Raw genomic sequence first — 14519 nt, 5'->3', positions numbered from 1 at the left:
GGAGGCCCCATCAGGTTCCACGCCTCCGGCTTTGGCCCTGGTGCCAATAGGGTCTCTTGGATCTGATCCGGAATGATGTCGGGTACACACAGTCGACCTCCTCCGGCGTAGCTCACGACGTCGACACTCCAGGCGCTACTGGCACCCACTAGTAGTGCAAGCCCCATTCTAATAACTGATGATCTGCCAACGGCGACCACAGGTGCCAGCTCATTGCCTGAGCATTTTTACGAACAGCCAGGCCCTTGTGAGGAATGGGAGGGATTTCCGGACCCTCTAGAGTCCCAGTTAGAGAGTACGAACTGGTATGACGAGCTAGGAGAGGCCAGAGGACTGGACATCTCTCCTACTGTGGCTACGGAGGAGGGTGCATCGTATGCAATAGCAGTACGCAGGACGGCTGAGATCCTGGATCATGAGCTTCCCTTGGTGCAGGTCAAGACTAACATCTTGACGGAGGTGCTCCAGCCAGGTGCTTCGTGATCGTAACCAATGTTGCCCTATAATGAGGCCCTCACCAATGTCCTGCTGGGGACATGGTCCAAACCCAGCACAGGGGCACATGTAAACAGGGCAATTAGCTGCCGCCATCGTCTGACTCTGGGTGATCCTAGCTTCCTCACACAACACCCCACTTCCCTTGGCGCCTTCCCCATAACTCCCACCCCAACACACCCCCTCCCAGATAGGGAATCCAAAGAGGCTGAATAATTGGGGAAAGAAGATATTTTCTTCCTCCAGCCTGGCATTGAGGTCAGTAAACACCTCAGGCATATTGGGCTGTTTTGCCCATACACTGTGAGGTTCTGCCTCAGGTCCCGGAGGACGAGCAGGCCACTCTCTCACAGGCAGTCAAAGATGGGAGAGATGCAGCCAAGTTTACCATCAGGTGTCTGTTGTACACAACAGACTCACCGGGCAGGGCGATTTCATTGACAGTGGCCCTTCGACGCCACGTCTTGCTTCGTACCTTTGGCTTTTCGGGGGATGTCCAGGCAAACCCTCATGGACATGCCCTTCAATGGGACCCCCTTTTTTCGGGAAAAGGCACTGGCTCTTCAAGGACTTCTGGGCTACAGCCAAGTCCTTGGACTTCTCAGCTAAAGCTCGCTAACAGTCTACCTATTGCCCCTTTTGAGGCTTTGGAAGGGGCGTGGCACCGCACCATCCACAGACCAGCCACAATCCTCCGCCAAGTCAACATCCTTTACAGGGACACAGTCGTGGTGCCTTCAGACCCAGAGGGTCTGGCCAGAAGTCATCCACCACCCAGCCCCCCACCTCCACAGCATCCAAGCCCTCCTAGTATGATTCTACAAGACCATGTATGTCCAGTTGGAGGGAGGATTCAATTTCATCTCCCTCACTGGTGGTCCATAACATCAGACAAATGGGTCTTGCAGGTCCTACAGAAGGGCTATTCCCTCCTGTTCCAGTCTTTCCCTCCCCAATGCCTCCCTCAAAAGAACGGCTGATAAGACGAATTTGGTTTTACTCCGCAAGGAAGTTATGGCTCTCTTGGCCAAGGGAGCCATAGAAAGGGTCCCGATATCAAAAGTAGGCAGTGGTTGTTATTCCTGCTACTTTCTAATACCCAGAAAGAACAAAAGCCTTTGCCCTATTCTGGACTTGCAGGACGTAAATCTCTTCCTAAAAAAGTAGAAATTCACAATGCTTACTCTAGCTCAGATCTTGTCTGCCCTAGACCAAGGAGACTGAATGGTAGCGTTGGACTTGCAGGATGTGTATTTCCATATCAATATTCTGTGTGCCCACTGGCGTTACCTGCGGTTCAAGGTGGGCCACGAGCACTTTTAGTTTACCGTGCTCCCCTTTGGCCATTTGCAGTGCCCCTCGAGTGTTCACAAAGGTAATGGCGGTGGTCGGAGCTCATCTGCGTATGTTATGTTATAATGGTTTATATAGCGCCTAAACTGCCCAACGGCCTCGTATGCTAGAGGTTTCAGTCTTCCCCTGCCTCGATGACTGGCTGTTGAAGTCTCCTTTGCCCCAGGCTATCGTTACCCACAGTCAGACTACGGCAAACCTCTCGCATTCACTGGGGTTCACTATAAATGTGCCAAAGTCACACCTGACTCCCTCTCAGATGCTCCCTTTCATCGAGCTGTTCTGGACACAGTGCAGTTTTGGGCCTATCCTCCCGAGCAGCAAGACCAGGATATTCAGGTTATGATTCCAGGATGCTTCTCTGCATCCTGTTAGTAAAACATGCCAGATGGCATATGAAGGCTCTGCAGTGGAACCTGAAGTTCCAGTTGGCAAAACATCAGGGAAATCTCACCGACATGGTTCAGATCTCGGAGGGAACTACAAAAGATCTGCAGTGGTAGTTAGTGAACCGCGACTGGGTCAAAGGCAAACTCGTCTCGCTTTCCCAACCAGAGTTTACAGTAATGACAGATGCGTCACTTCTGGAATGGGGTTGCCATCTGGAAGAGGTGGAAATTAAAGGCCTCTGGTCTCTGACAGAATCCACACTCCATATCAACTTACTGGAGCCCTGGGCGATCCGACTAGCATTGAACGCATATCTTCCTGTTGTCAAAGGGAAGATAGTGCAGATGTTTACAGACACCTCCACCGCAATGTGGTTCTGCAAGAAGCAGGGTGGTGTGGGGTTGTGGACCCTTTGTCAAGAGGCATTGCCTGAATGTCAGGGCGGACAACTCAGCTGTCAATGCTTAGTGACTCAGAGCCTTGGTTAGATCTGTTCGCCTTCAAAGAAAATGTGCAATGTCAGCAGTATTGCGCGGTGGAGTTTCCAAGGCAGGAGTCGCTCGGCGACGTCACAGGTGGAGTTCAGGCCTCCTGTACGCCTTTCCACCCATCCTACGTCTGCCCAGAGTTCTCAAAATCAGGAACGACCAGGCCCAAGTAATCCTGGTAGCTCCTGACTGGGTACGGAGAGAGTCTGATATCCTGAGCGTTTGAAAATGATAGTCAATCCTCCAATCAGGCTGCCCCTTCGGGAAGATCTTCTGTCACAGCAGCAGGGGAAGGTTCTCCACCTGAACCTGTCAACTCTGCGCCTTCATGCATGGAGTTTGAGCAGCAGCAGTTGACAGCCTTCGACCTTCCTCACAAAGTCTGTAAAGTTATTTTGGCAGCCAGGCGTCCCTCAACCAAGGTGGTATACGCCTTCCATTGGAAATGCTTTGTAAATGATTGTAAGGAAAGATCTATAAATCCTCTTTCTGCTTCTCTCTAAGACATTCTTCTGTTTGTCTTATCCCTTGCCCAGCAAAGCTCCTCATTGGGCACTCTCAAAGGGTATCTTTCTGCCTTATTGGCGTTCCTTTGGCTGCCTGATCAGCCTTCATTCGTGTATTGTACATAGATTTCTCAAAGGGCTTGTACATATGTATCCTCCTATGCCCTTTGTCATGCCTCAATGGGACTTAAACCTGGTCCTCACATTTCTCATGTGTGCTCTCTTTGAGCCCTTGCATAGCTGTCCCTTCCGGCTGCTCACCATCAAGACAGCCTTCTTAGTGGCAATTACATCTGCCAGGAGGGTGAGAGGCTCTCTCATCTAAGTTGCTGTATCTCACCATGTGTAGGAAGATGGCCTGGTGTGTGGTGGGCACCTATGGTGTTATCACCTTATACCAGGTCCAGCTATCTCCTATTAGTGAAGTGTAGGCAGTGTCTAGGAAGCCAGGGCTCTCTAGAGGTAGCTGTGGATGAGCAGTCAAGACTTATCTAGGAGACATGCAAAGCTTGTTCAATACCACTATAGTCACACAGCACTATCACACATGAAAGAGCCACACAATGTTACAAAAATAAAGGTAATTTATTATAGTAACACAAATACTGGAATACTGATAGGAAGTCCCCCCACCTAGAGGTAAGTAAACACACTAATTATATACACAATAGCAATCAGTAAGAAGCATAAAAACAACAAGCATTAGCAAAAGTATTAGAAAATAGTGAGGGCCCTAGGGGAGGGCCAAACCATATACTAAGAAAGTGGAATGCAAGATACAGTCCCTCACCCAAGGATGTGGAATGGTTGGAGGGGAGCTGGAGGAACAAATATCCCCAGGAGGTGAGTACTAGAGTGACCCCCAAAGACAGGAGAGCAGAAGAAAGTACCTGGTTTTCCCCAAAACTAACAGGAGGACTGTGTAAGACCCGGACCAGACTGGAAGAACCCAAGAGTGGATTCTGGCAGAAGAGGACCTGCAAAGGAAGGCGACCAAGTCCAGTTTGTGATGGGAGTGTCCGTTATGGCAGGTTCCACTACCCACCCTTCTGTGGATGCAGGACCAGGTCGGCAAGGGAAGAAGACGACCAGCTGTGAACGAAGGTGATGAAGAGGAGTCCCTGAAGTGATGCAGATAGTGTCCCATGTCGGTTGTCTGGCTGTAGTGGATCGGGGATGCCGGAGAACCACCAACAAGTCTTGGCAAACGCAAAAGAAGACAAAGAAGTGTTGCAAGGCTGAAGAGGACCATCAAGGCCCAGAGGACTCGACCCAAGGAGGGGAGTCCGGGGTGACCCTCAGCAGTCGGGAGAGTCACAAGAAGAGGATGCAGCCCCCACAGGCAACCTACCGGCAGCAGGCACAGCAAGTTGCAAGGAGGCTCACTCAGCATACCTGTAGAGGAGTTCCAAGTCGCTGGAGCAGCAGAGAAGAGACTGTGCTTGGCAGGAAGAAGTGCTGGGTGCCGGGGCTAAACGGAGCCCTAAGATCCCTTGGAGCAGGAGCAAACAAGCCTTGGTAGCTGCAAGAGTCGCAGTGCACAGGAGTAGAGTCCTGCAAGGAGAGACAAGGGCTTACCGTTACCAAGTTGGGCAGCAGGCACAGAGGACCAAGGGGATCACTCCAGGCCACCACCTGTGATGCAGCGTTCACGCATTTATAGAGGATAGCAGATCCACGCAGTCTGTCGTTGCTGCAGTTGGTGCCTACAGATGTAGGGGAGTGACTCCTTCACTCCAAGGGAGATTCCTTCTTACTTCTTGATGCAGCCTGGAGTCTCGTCGACCTCAGAGGATGCACAGCTGGGGAAATGTTGCAGTTGCTGGAAGGAGCCGGAGAAACAATGTTGCAAAGCGGTGTTGTTGCTGGGGTTGCAGATTATCAGTTCCTGAAGAGTCCAGTTGCGGTTCCAGTGACCAGAAGATGAAGTAAACTATGCAGAGGAGTCATGATGAAATCTTGCACGTCTAATCTGAGGACCTACCTAAGAGGGAGACCCTAAAGAGCCCTAAAAGGGGGCCTGGTCACCTGCAAAGTGACCACTTATCAGGAGGGGGCAGTGATGTCACCTGCCTGACCTGGCCACTCAGATGCTCCCAGGGGCCTCTGCCAATCTTGGTTTCAAGATGGTAGAATCAAGTGATCACCTGAAGGAGCTCTTTGCACCCCCCCTGGGTTGTGATGGACTGAGGAGTGGTTGCTTCCCTTCCTCTATCCAGTTTTGTGCCAGAGCAGGGACCTTTGGTCCAAGGACTGGTGCAAACCAGTTTAAGCATGGTAAGAGGGCACCAAAAGTGCCTTTCAAAGCATACTGGTGGCTTGGGGAGGCTACCTGTCAGAAGATTACCCATTAAATCAAACTTCCACAGGAGCAGATACCTTTTACCCAACTCCCTCCAACAGATGTGTGCTCAGACTTTAACTGATTATCTGAACCCTGCATCCGCTAGGGGGAGTGGGGAATGGGAATAGAGAAAGAGAGACCGCCTCCAGATCCAGTTCTAGCCTGTTTCCCACTTGAAGATAGGATATTCAGTGTGTGCCTCTGTATCCTGCACCTTTCTTCTTATTGGGATTTCTTTAAAGGAAGAACCTGCAGTCGGGTGATAAGAGCATAGATAAGTACATTCGTACTGTGCATTAAATTGTTCAGCCATTCACATTCACCCAATTCTATCGTTCTCCTAACCTGGATCTTTTGAGCGAGTAGCCTCTCTCTAAGATAACAATGTTAACTTAATATCTTCTTTTCTCCAGGAGTCAGAGGTTTCCAAGGTTCCCTGGAGAACAGTTCAAAAGTTCACAAATATACCAACTACTAATGTCTTTTAAAGGAAACGAAAACTCCTTCTCAAGGTTCAGTTTTCTCAATCACAGTCTCTAGGAATTAGGCTGAGCACTGAAGTTTGTCTCTAAGACTGACAAGTCTGCAAAGCAAAGAGTTCTTGAATATATATGTCCGTATATATATTGGCAAGTCTGGAAATCATACAAAAGGATTCCTTACTGCAGTTGCTTGAAGTTCTGTTATGACAAAACAAATTCTCCTCAGAAAGCCGATAGCCAGTTGTTGGAAGAAGGAAAATATTCAGTTTCTTCAAAAGGGAAAAAGTAGCTGGTGTGCACATCATAACAAGAAAAATAATTAATTACTCAGAACTGGAAGAATTCTGTGTGAAACAAAGCACCTCAGGAACACTGCTCATTCTCCTCAGGATGACAGTTGAAGTAGAGGGCTCCCAGAGTGAAACAGCTGGAAGGAAGCTTCGGCACAAGACTAAGGTAGAAACACTAGAGCACTGACCTCACAAGGATTTGCGGCCACCATCTTGAGTGGCAGTTAAACCTGAAGAAGCTAGTTCTAAGGACAGCCTCCGCAAGAGCCACCAGGAGTGAGGACGCCACTTCAACCAACGTGGATACAAGGAAAAGGGGAATCGTTTTTGCGGGGTTACTATTTTGTAGCTGGACACAGGTGAAGTGGATTCCACACACTTAAGAAGTCCCCCCCACCCCACACACACAAACTCAAAACTGCTTGCCAAGGCCCACCTACCAGAGCTGTCGGTTTTCGAGAAAGCAAACTCTATCCCAGCACTGTTCCTCACTAAAAGCGCTACCGCCTTACAATATTCTGATTGATCAGAGACCACATAGGCCTCCAACCATCTAACTCTGGAGAAAAAGGCTCTCATTTGCAACCAGATAAGTTTCCTGTAAGATAATAACATGGGCCAAACTTTCTTCAAGGTACCTCATCCCCAATCTCTGTCATCCTTGACTTCTTAGACCATTGACGTTCCAGGTCAAGAAACGTATCTCATTACCCCCTCCTATTGTCTTCAACAAAATTCAGCCTCCCTCATCGATGGTTTGGCTGGGGTCTCGAAAAACCTTTAGCTAAGATATACATTTTTAAATCTCACTTGGAGTGAAGGAGTCACTCTCCTGCATCCGCAACTACTTCCACCACTGGCCACTTGGATCCTCTCTCCTGCAACTCTGCATAGATCCTGCAACACAGGTGGCGGTCTGGATTGGTCCCCTTGGTCCCCTCTACCCTCTGTCCAACTTGGGTAGTGGTGAGTCTTTGCTTCTCCTTGCAGGACAGTACCCCTATGCACTACCAAGGCGTGTTGCCTCTTTTCCAAAGGACATTCAAGCTATATGTAGCCCCAGCCTCCAGCACTCTTCTCTGCAATGTGTAGTCTCCTGCTTGCTGCTCCAGTGACGTGGCAGTCCTTTCCAGGTGTGCTGAGTAGGCCTCACTGCGACTCCTGTGCCTGCTGCCTGTGGGGGCTGCATCCTCGACTTCTGGCTTTCCTCACTGCTGTGGGTTGCCTGGGCCTCCCCTCCCTGGGTTGAGTCCCCTAGGACCTGCCTGGTCACAAGCAGTTCTGCAGCTCTTGCCTTTGCCAAGGCTTGTTAGTGGTTTTTCCACACCACTGACAGACTGCAACTCTTCTTGCGACATCGGACATCGACTCCATCATCTCGGGAACTCTTCCTCTACTCTTGTGCTGCATAGCAGACTCTTTTTCTCCACCATCGACCTGGACCTGCATCTCCAGAAGAGTGGGTAGTGGCTCCTGCCCCAACCGTATACTCCAACTGGAACTGCATGCGGTCCCCTTCATTTGCAGGTCCTCTTCTGTCAGGATCCATCTTCTGTTTCCTCCAGTCTTGTTTGGGTTTTGCTCCATTAATTTGCAAAGTTTACCTGTGGGTTTGGGAAAAAAACAGGTACTTACCACTTCTCTCCTTGTCGCTGGGTGGCACTCTGGTACTTACCTTTTGGGGTTCCTAGTTCCTCCAGCTCCCCTCTACATATTTCACTTACCTGGGTGGGGATCTGCCTTTCGCATTCCATTTTTTTAAATTATATGGTTTGGACTATCCCCCCCCCCCGGGTCTCTATTGTTTTTATTTAACTGTTTTCTATGCCCCTTCCTGGTTACCAATGTGTATATAATAGTGTGTTTACTCACCTGCTAGTAGAGTATTGCCTGTACAATATTTTAGTATTTGTGTTACCATAATAAAGTACCTTTATTTTTGTAACACTTTGTGGTTCTTTATGTGTATAAGTGCTGTGTGACTAGAGTGATATTGCATAAGCTTTGCATGTTTCCTAGATACGTCTTGGCTGCTCAACCACAGCTACCTCTAGAGAGCCCTGGCTTCCTAGACACTGCCTACACCTCACTAATAGGGGATACCTGTACATTTTATAAGGTGATAACACCATAGGCGCTTACCCCACACCAGGCCAGCTTCCTACAGCTCCTGCCCCAACTGGACACTCCATCGTGGTCTGAACTCCGTCCCCTTCTTTTGCAGGTCCTCTTCCACTTTTGGGTTCCTCCTATCTGTTCCTGTTCCTGCACAGTCCATTTCCTAAGTCCTCTTGTTAGTCCAAAGGAAGACCTCTTGGGGTCTCTAGTTCTTCTAGCTCCCCTCTAACTATTCCATATCCTTGGGTGGGGGACTTTACTTCGCATTCCGCTATTTTAGTACATGGTTTGGTCCTCCCCTAGGGCCCTATTTTTCACTAATTCAGATCAATGCTTATTGTTTCTTGTGCCAATATGTAATTATTACTGTGTGTATACGTATAGCGTGTACTCACCTCCATTTGGGGGACTGCCTATAAGTAATCTGGTGTGGTGTTTATTTTTGTAACACTGTGTGGTTCCTTTCATGTGTGATACGTTATTGTGTGGTATTGCATAAGTTTTGCATGTCTCCTAAATAAGTCTTGGCTGCTCATCCACATCCACCTCTAGAGAGCGCTGTCTTCCTAAACACCGCCTACATACCCTAATAGGGGTTGCCTGGACCTGGTATAAGGTGCCAACACCATAGGTGTCAGCCACACACGAGGCCAGCTTGTCACTGAGTTTACCATTCTGCAGCTATTAGGCTCATCCTCAACAAATGTTTTAAAACAGTATCTCCCATTGCCTATGGTGGGTAGAACACAAAGGTGTACTTTTGGCATTTTTTTTGTTTCCTCCGTTTGCAAACAGATGTCTATGTGAGCCCCATTCGCAAACATTTCCTACGAAAGTGCATTCCAACAGCCATTCATGGTTTTGTTGAAAAAACAGAGCAGAGAGTTACCTTGTTCATTTTAGACATTAGGAATATGAACTGTATTGATAGTCAACAGCATGACGATCAGTAGTTTCTTTATCGACTGAGCTTCGAAAGGCAGAGTCCTTGGATCATTTCCCTCCCTACTTGTTGAGATGATATATTAAGTAGTACTGTGAGTCTGAACTAGGAGGATTCTGACTTGATGGCTGGAAGAAAAGACCTGAGAGCTGGGTGGGCTGCTCTCAGTTTTAGCATGATGATGTGCTATGTATGATTTTTCTCAGACCATGTTCCTTTCATTTGAAGGTGACCCATGTGCGCTGTCCATCCCAGAATGAAAGCTTCTGTCAAAATTGGTTGAGTCCTTGCGAAAGAGACTCCTTTCATATTTTGTCGTTCAGTAATTGCAGGTGGTCTAGACTGTCCACCTAGCTGCCTGCATTTTGGAATGATTGGTCTGATCTACAGTCGACCATTCAGGACTAGGAAAATATAAGAACCCATTTGTCCCAGTACAGACGAAATCTGGCAGGTAGTCAAACATATTGTTTCTAAGATTGTGAGATTTCAGATGGACAGCAGAAAGTCTATCATCTGAATGTTACACTGTTTCTGCCAATGTTTATAAAATCTTATCCAGATAATAGATTAGTTTAAGTTAAGTTTGACACCCACGCTTTGGAGAATGTATATTGTTATATGAAATAATGCTGGACCTCTTGGAGCATGTCTGCTTTTATGAGCCAGTCATACAGGTAAGGATATATGAAAACTTTCTTCTTCGTGAGATGGGCAGCAACTACAGCCATGCATTCAAAGGTTTTTCAGCCGATTTGAGGCTGAATCGAAGTACTTTGTGTTGAGAGTAACCATTGTCCACCATAAACCTCTGCGACGTTGATGCTGATGCACAATGTAAATGTGGAAAAAACAGAATTGCGCACAGAACAAGCCTTTCGATTACATCATTTCCTATTGTGCATTCTGCTGTTAGTTTTTCTGTAATATGGTGCTTTCAGTAGATTTCATTTATGTAGTTTGTATTACCTTTGCCTTTTTTCAATTTAGCATTATCTGAGGAAGAGGTATGCATTTTATAATGTTCTTTTTATTAATTCTACCAGGCATATTTTTAGTTTTTGAGGTTTTCTTGAAGACATTCCGTCAGTATCTTTATATAGTGTACAGTGGCAGATTATTTAAGATATATTTGATGGGGGGCAGTTAGAGTTTTTTTGTTATTGATTTTTACACTTAGGTACTCACGTTTTTAAAGACATTTGTTCTTTGGTCATTTTGAGGTTCATTTGTAATATTTCCTGTTCGTTTGGTTATGTTTTGTAATGAAAATGTTATATTTTGCCCATTATTGGTAATTTGTCTGCAAGCAGAAGTGGTTTGGGTTGGCTGTTATACCTCTTTTCACTATGGATGATTGAATTGCCTTCTGTAGTTTGTCTAGATATGCCTGTTACCCCTCCTCAGTTAACAGTTTCTGCTCTACCATGCACATCTGTTTGATTATTTGCCTTGAATGTGTTTTTTTCATTGATACTAGGTGTTAGACCTGCCATCTTTGCCGTGGTTTCCCTCCCAACTTTTTGCCTTCATACCTCCCGTTTTGCTGACTTCATTTTTGCTGGATTTAGGCTTCTGCACACTCTACCACTGGAATCCAGTCCTAAAGTGCTTGTGTGCTCTCCTTAAAATATGATAGAATTGGCTTATACCTAGCTTGCATAATTATTTATTTGTAAGTCTCTAGTAAAGTGGCACTACCTGTGCCAAGGGCCTGTAAATTAAATGCTACTAGTGTCCTGTAGCACTGATTGTGTCACCTACTTAAGCAGCACTTTAAGCATGTCTCAGGCCTGCCATTGCAGCCTGCATGTGCAGTTTTAAACTGCCATTTCGACCTGTCAAAATAAACCTTTTCCCAAGCATAAACCTTCCTTTTTAATAGATTTAAATCACCCCTAGAATAGGCCCTTGTCAGCCCATAGGGCAGTGTGCAATGAATTTAAAAACTAGGACATGTACTTTTAAGTTTTCTATGACTTTGTCCCAGTCCGGCCAACTAAATATCCACAGTTGGAGCTTTGTAGTTTTTGCCACTATTTTCACTGAAGTCTTTGAACTTTCATATCTTCGGTTCTACTGTTAGATTCTTGTCATTTTGGTCTTGTTTCATTAATTAACATTTACTCGATTTTTCATGTTGAATGTTTCTTGTTGTATTTGAAGCGTTGCATAAATGCATTACACATTCCCTCTAAGTTAAGCCTGACTGCTTTGTGCCAAACTATCAGAGGATTGAACACAGGTTAATTTGGGGTTTGCTTGTGCCTCACCCTGACAATGACTGTGATTGCTGCTTGAGCAGGGTTTCACCTCCCCCACCAGCAACCCAATTCTTAAGCTAGGTTATTTGCATGTTTTCTATACATCTCTGGAATCTTTTAATAAAGTCCAGGAGTTGACACAGCAGCTGTTTAGCCTTGTGGGTCTGATGTCATCATATCCAAACATTTCTTGTGCCCAAGTCCAGGATGTCTTAAGGAACTATTAAGAACTAATGGTTTCATTGCACATTTTGGTTGTAAGAACTCAACACAATCTTCGTAAATACTCAGCAGTCATGTAGGATTCCTTTTGATGAGCAATACCATGTCAGCAGGTGTGGTGAATGGAGGAATAGTTTCTTCAGATTATCCCTGTGTTAGGAGCAGCAGTTCTGTGTAGAATCCATTGTGATAGAAATTTAAACAATCACTTCAAAAAATGTGGTTGACCATAGTGCTCCACTTAGAGGTTTGTATGTTTTGATTGCTCTTATGTAATGCTAATACCATCTGGTGATCATTTCTCAGAATACTGCATAATTTATTTAATTTGTTTTTTGTCTGTCCTCTCATTTCTTTCTTTAGAGACTGTGATTTGACACTGCTGAAACCACTTTGGCAGCTCTTCAGTAATATGGAGAAAAATCTGTGTCTTGATACGAGTAGTGCAAGTGTTCTCCTCCCGCTGCACCGCGCTCTCACAGAACTTTTCTTCGTCACTGAGAACACAGCAAATGTAAGCGGCGCTTATACCCTAAATTCATATTTAGTACAATATTCAGATATATTTTATATATTTTCAGAACTCAACAACTGCAGTTTACAGAATGCTTACTAAAACATTACATTAATTTAAAAGTGCTGTTCTTGAATTCAGCAATAAATACATTAATTTAGCATAGGCCTATACAGTTAGTAATCTTGTTGATATTATTTTTATGATGGTTTTCTTAATGTCTGTACATAAAATACTGAACTACATTACATATTCAAATTTTTAGGTCTAGCATTAGTCAAAACCTTTTGATATTACTGGAGTTATATATATTACATGCTTATGTATGGGGGTTTCAGCAATGCCTCTTCCTTCAGTGGCCTGCTGTTTTATTATTTACTTTTTTCTTCGACACACTACAGCATAAATCAGTAAGCAATGGGTAAAGAAACTTGAGCCATTGGGTAACTTTACTGTGAGTGACAGCATTTTGTTCTTTGACAAGAAGCACATCCACACTCAAGGTAGTTCCCTTTAGTCCCATGTATTGCTATTGCAATGAGTGCTGTTACAGACCAAATACTATTTTTGCTTTAGACTTTTTAGGGTTGAGCCTTTAGAGTGCATGCGCTAGTGCATGCGTCTCGCTTACAAGACACTGTTGTGTACAGTAAAGTGCTTGGAGGCCGCCTGTCGCTCACCATTTGTTGGTGTGTGTGGCACTCTACTTTACAGCCTCATAATCTGTCAAGGTACGCCTGGCATCATTTCCGTTCCTCTGTGTGGAGCAGGTATGACGCATTGATTGGTTCAACTTAATTAGCGCCCATCCCCTGCTCCCAACGTGATCGAGGTACTATTTTTTTTCTATCTGATAGAGACTTCTTGTTGCAGATTCCTTACCTTAGAATTTCCCTCAGGCGTCAGACTGGATCCGGAAACTTTTCTTCAAGCAGTATCTGTGCGCGCCCTCAGGTGGCGTCGGTCAACTCCGCGGGCACCTTGGTCACCGTGATAACGTTGCGGTCATATATAGCAGCCACCCTGGCACGCTGACTTCAGTTCTTTTCCTTCCACGCCAGCCTACGTGTAGATCTGGAGAAAGAACTACCCCTAGTCATTGTTTGACTAACTACAACACTTTGGTCGACCACTTTTTGACGAGTTTTGGATGCATCAAGGGATGTCCCGGAAGACCATTTTTTAACCCTGCAACTCCTGTCACCGATTGATGTCTTTGGAGTCTGGAGCGTGACCATGAACCAAAGTTGTGCTCCGAGTGTCGGGCCATGAACCTGAAGGCTTTGAGAGAGTGGTCCCTAAATTTCATGGAGTCCCGGTGCTCGACTCCGCATCGTTCCCGATCTCGTTCGAGAGGAAGGTCACGAGACCGCTTGCAGAGTCATCACCATTCCTCCTCTTCCCATTCCATGTCCTCGGGTCACAAGAAGAAGAGATCAAAGAAGGCCAAATATTCTTCAACTTAGCCCCGTCTCTTGGACAATGCTCCGCGGGAAGAGCAGTTTGTGAGATGTTTGTTCCTCCTCCAAGGGATCTTCAGGCTCTGTGTAGCCCTGGCACCAGCACTCCTTCCTGCAAAGCACAGTCTCCGGCCTGCTGCTCCAGTGAGATGGGATTCCTCTTCAGGTGTGCTGAGGGAGCCTCACTGCGACTCCTGTGCCTGCTGCCAGTGGGTTGCCTTTGGGGGCTGCCTCCTCTTCTTGTGACTCTCAGCTGCTGAAGGTCACCCTGGACTCCCCTCCTGGGGTCGAGTCCCCTGAAACTTGTTGGTCCTCTTCAGCCTTGCAAACCTTCTTCTCAGTCTCTTGCATTTGCCAAGGCCTGTTGGTGCTTTTCCAACACCACTAACCGACTGCATCGCGACTGACAATGTGGGACATCACTTGCATCACTTCTGAGGCTTCTCATCTCCTGTGCTGCACGGCTGACCTTCTTCGTTCACTGTCGACCTGGTCCTTCATCCACAGAAGGGTGGTGTAGGAAAGTGCCCTTGTTCGCATGGTTACCCCCCACTTTTTGCCTGATATTGATGCCAACTTTGATTGGGAGTGTGCTGGGACCCTGCTACCTGGCCACAGCACCAGTGTTCTTTCCCAAAATCTGTACCTTT

At 46.4% G+C, this 14519-nt stretch overlaps 1 protein-coding gene across 2 annotated transcripts in view; it reads left to right on the top strand.

Moving 5' to 3' along the window:
- The window catches only part of ZZEF1 (zinc finger ZZ-type and EF-hand domain containing 1), a 1404152-nt gene that overhangs the window by 1343028 nt on the left and 46605 nt on the right, over window positions 1-14519 (top strand). For both annotated transcript variants that reach the window (XM_069226690.1, XM_069226689.1), the window contains exon 53: window positions 12259-12409. In XM_069226690.1, the coding sequence (XP_069082791.1) occupies window positions 12259-12409 (151 nt within the window). The remainder of the gene's footprint in view (window positions 1-12258; window positions 12410-14519) is intronic.

Source organism: Pleurodeles waltl, chromosome 3_2, assembly GCF_031143425.1.
Source record: "Pleurodeles waltl isolate 20211129_DDA chromosome 3_2, aPleWal1.hap1.20221129, whole genome shotgun sequence".
In the NCBI taxonomy this organism is placed as follows: Eukaryota; Metazoa; Chordata; class Amphibia; order Caudata; family Salamandridae; genus Pleurodeles; species Pleurodeles waltl.
Note: the sequence above shows the minus strand (reverse complement) of the source record. Positions and strands in the feature narration are given on the sequence as shown.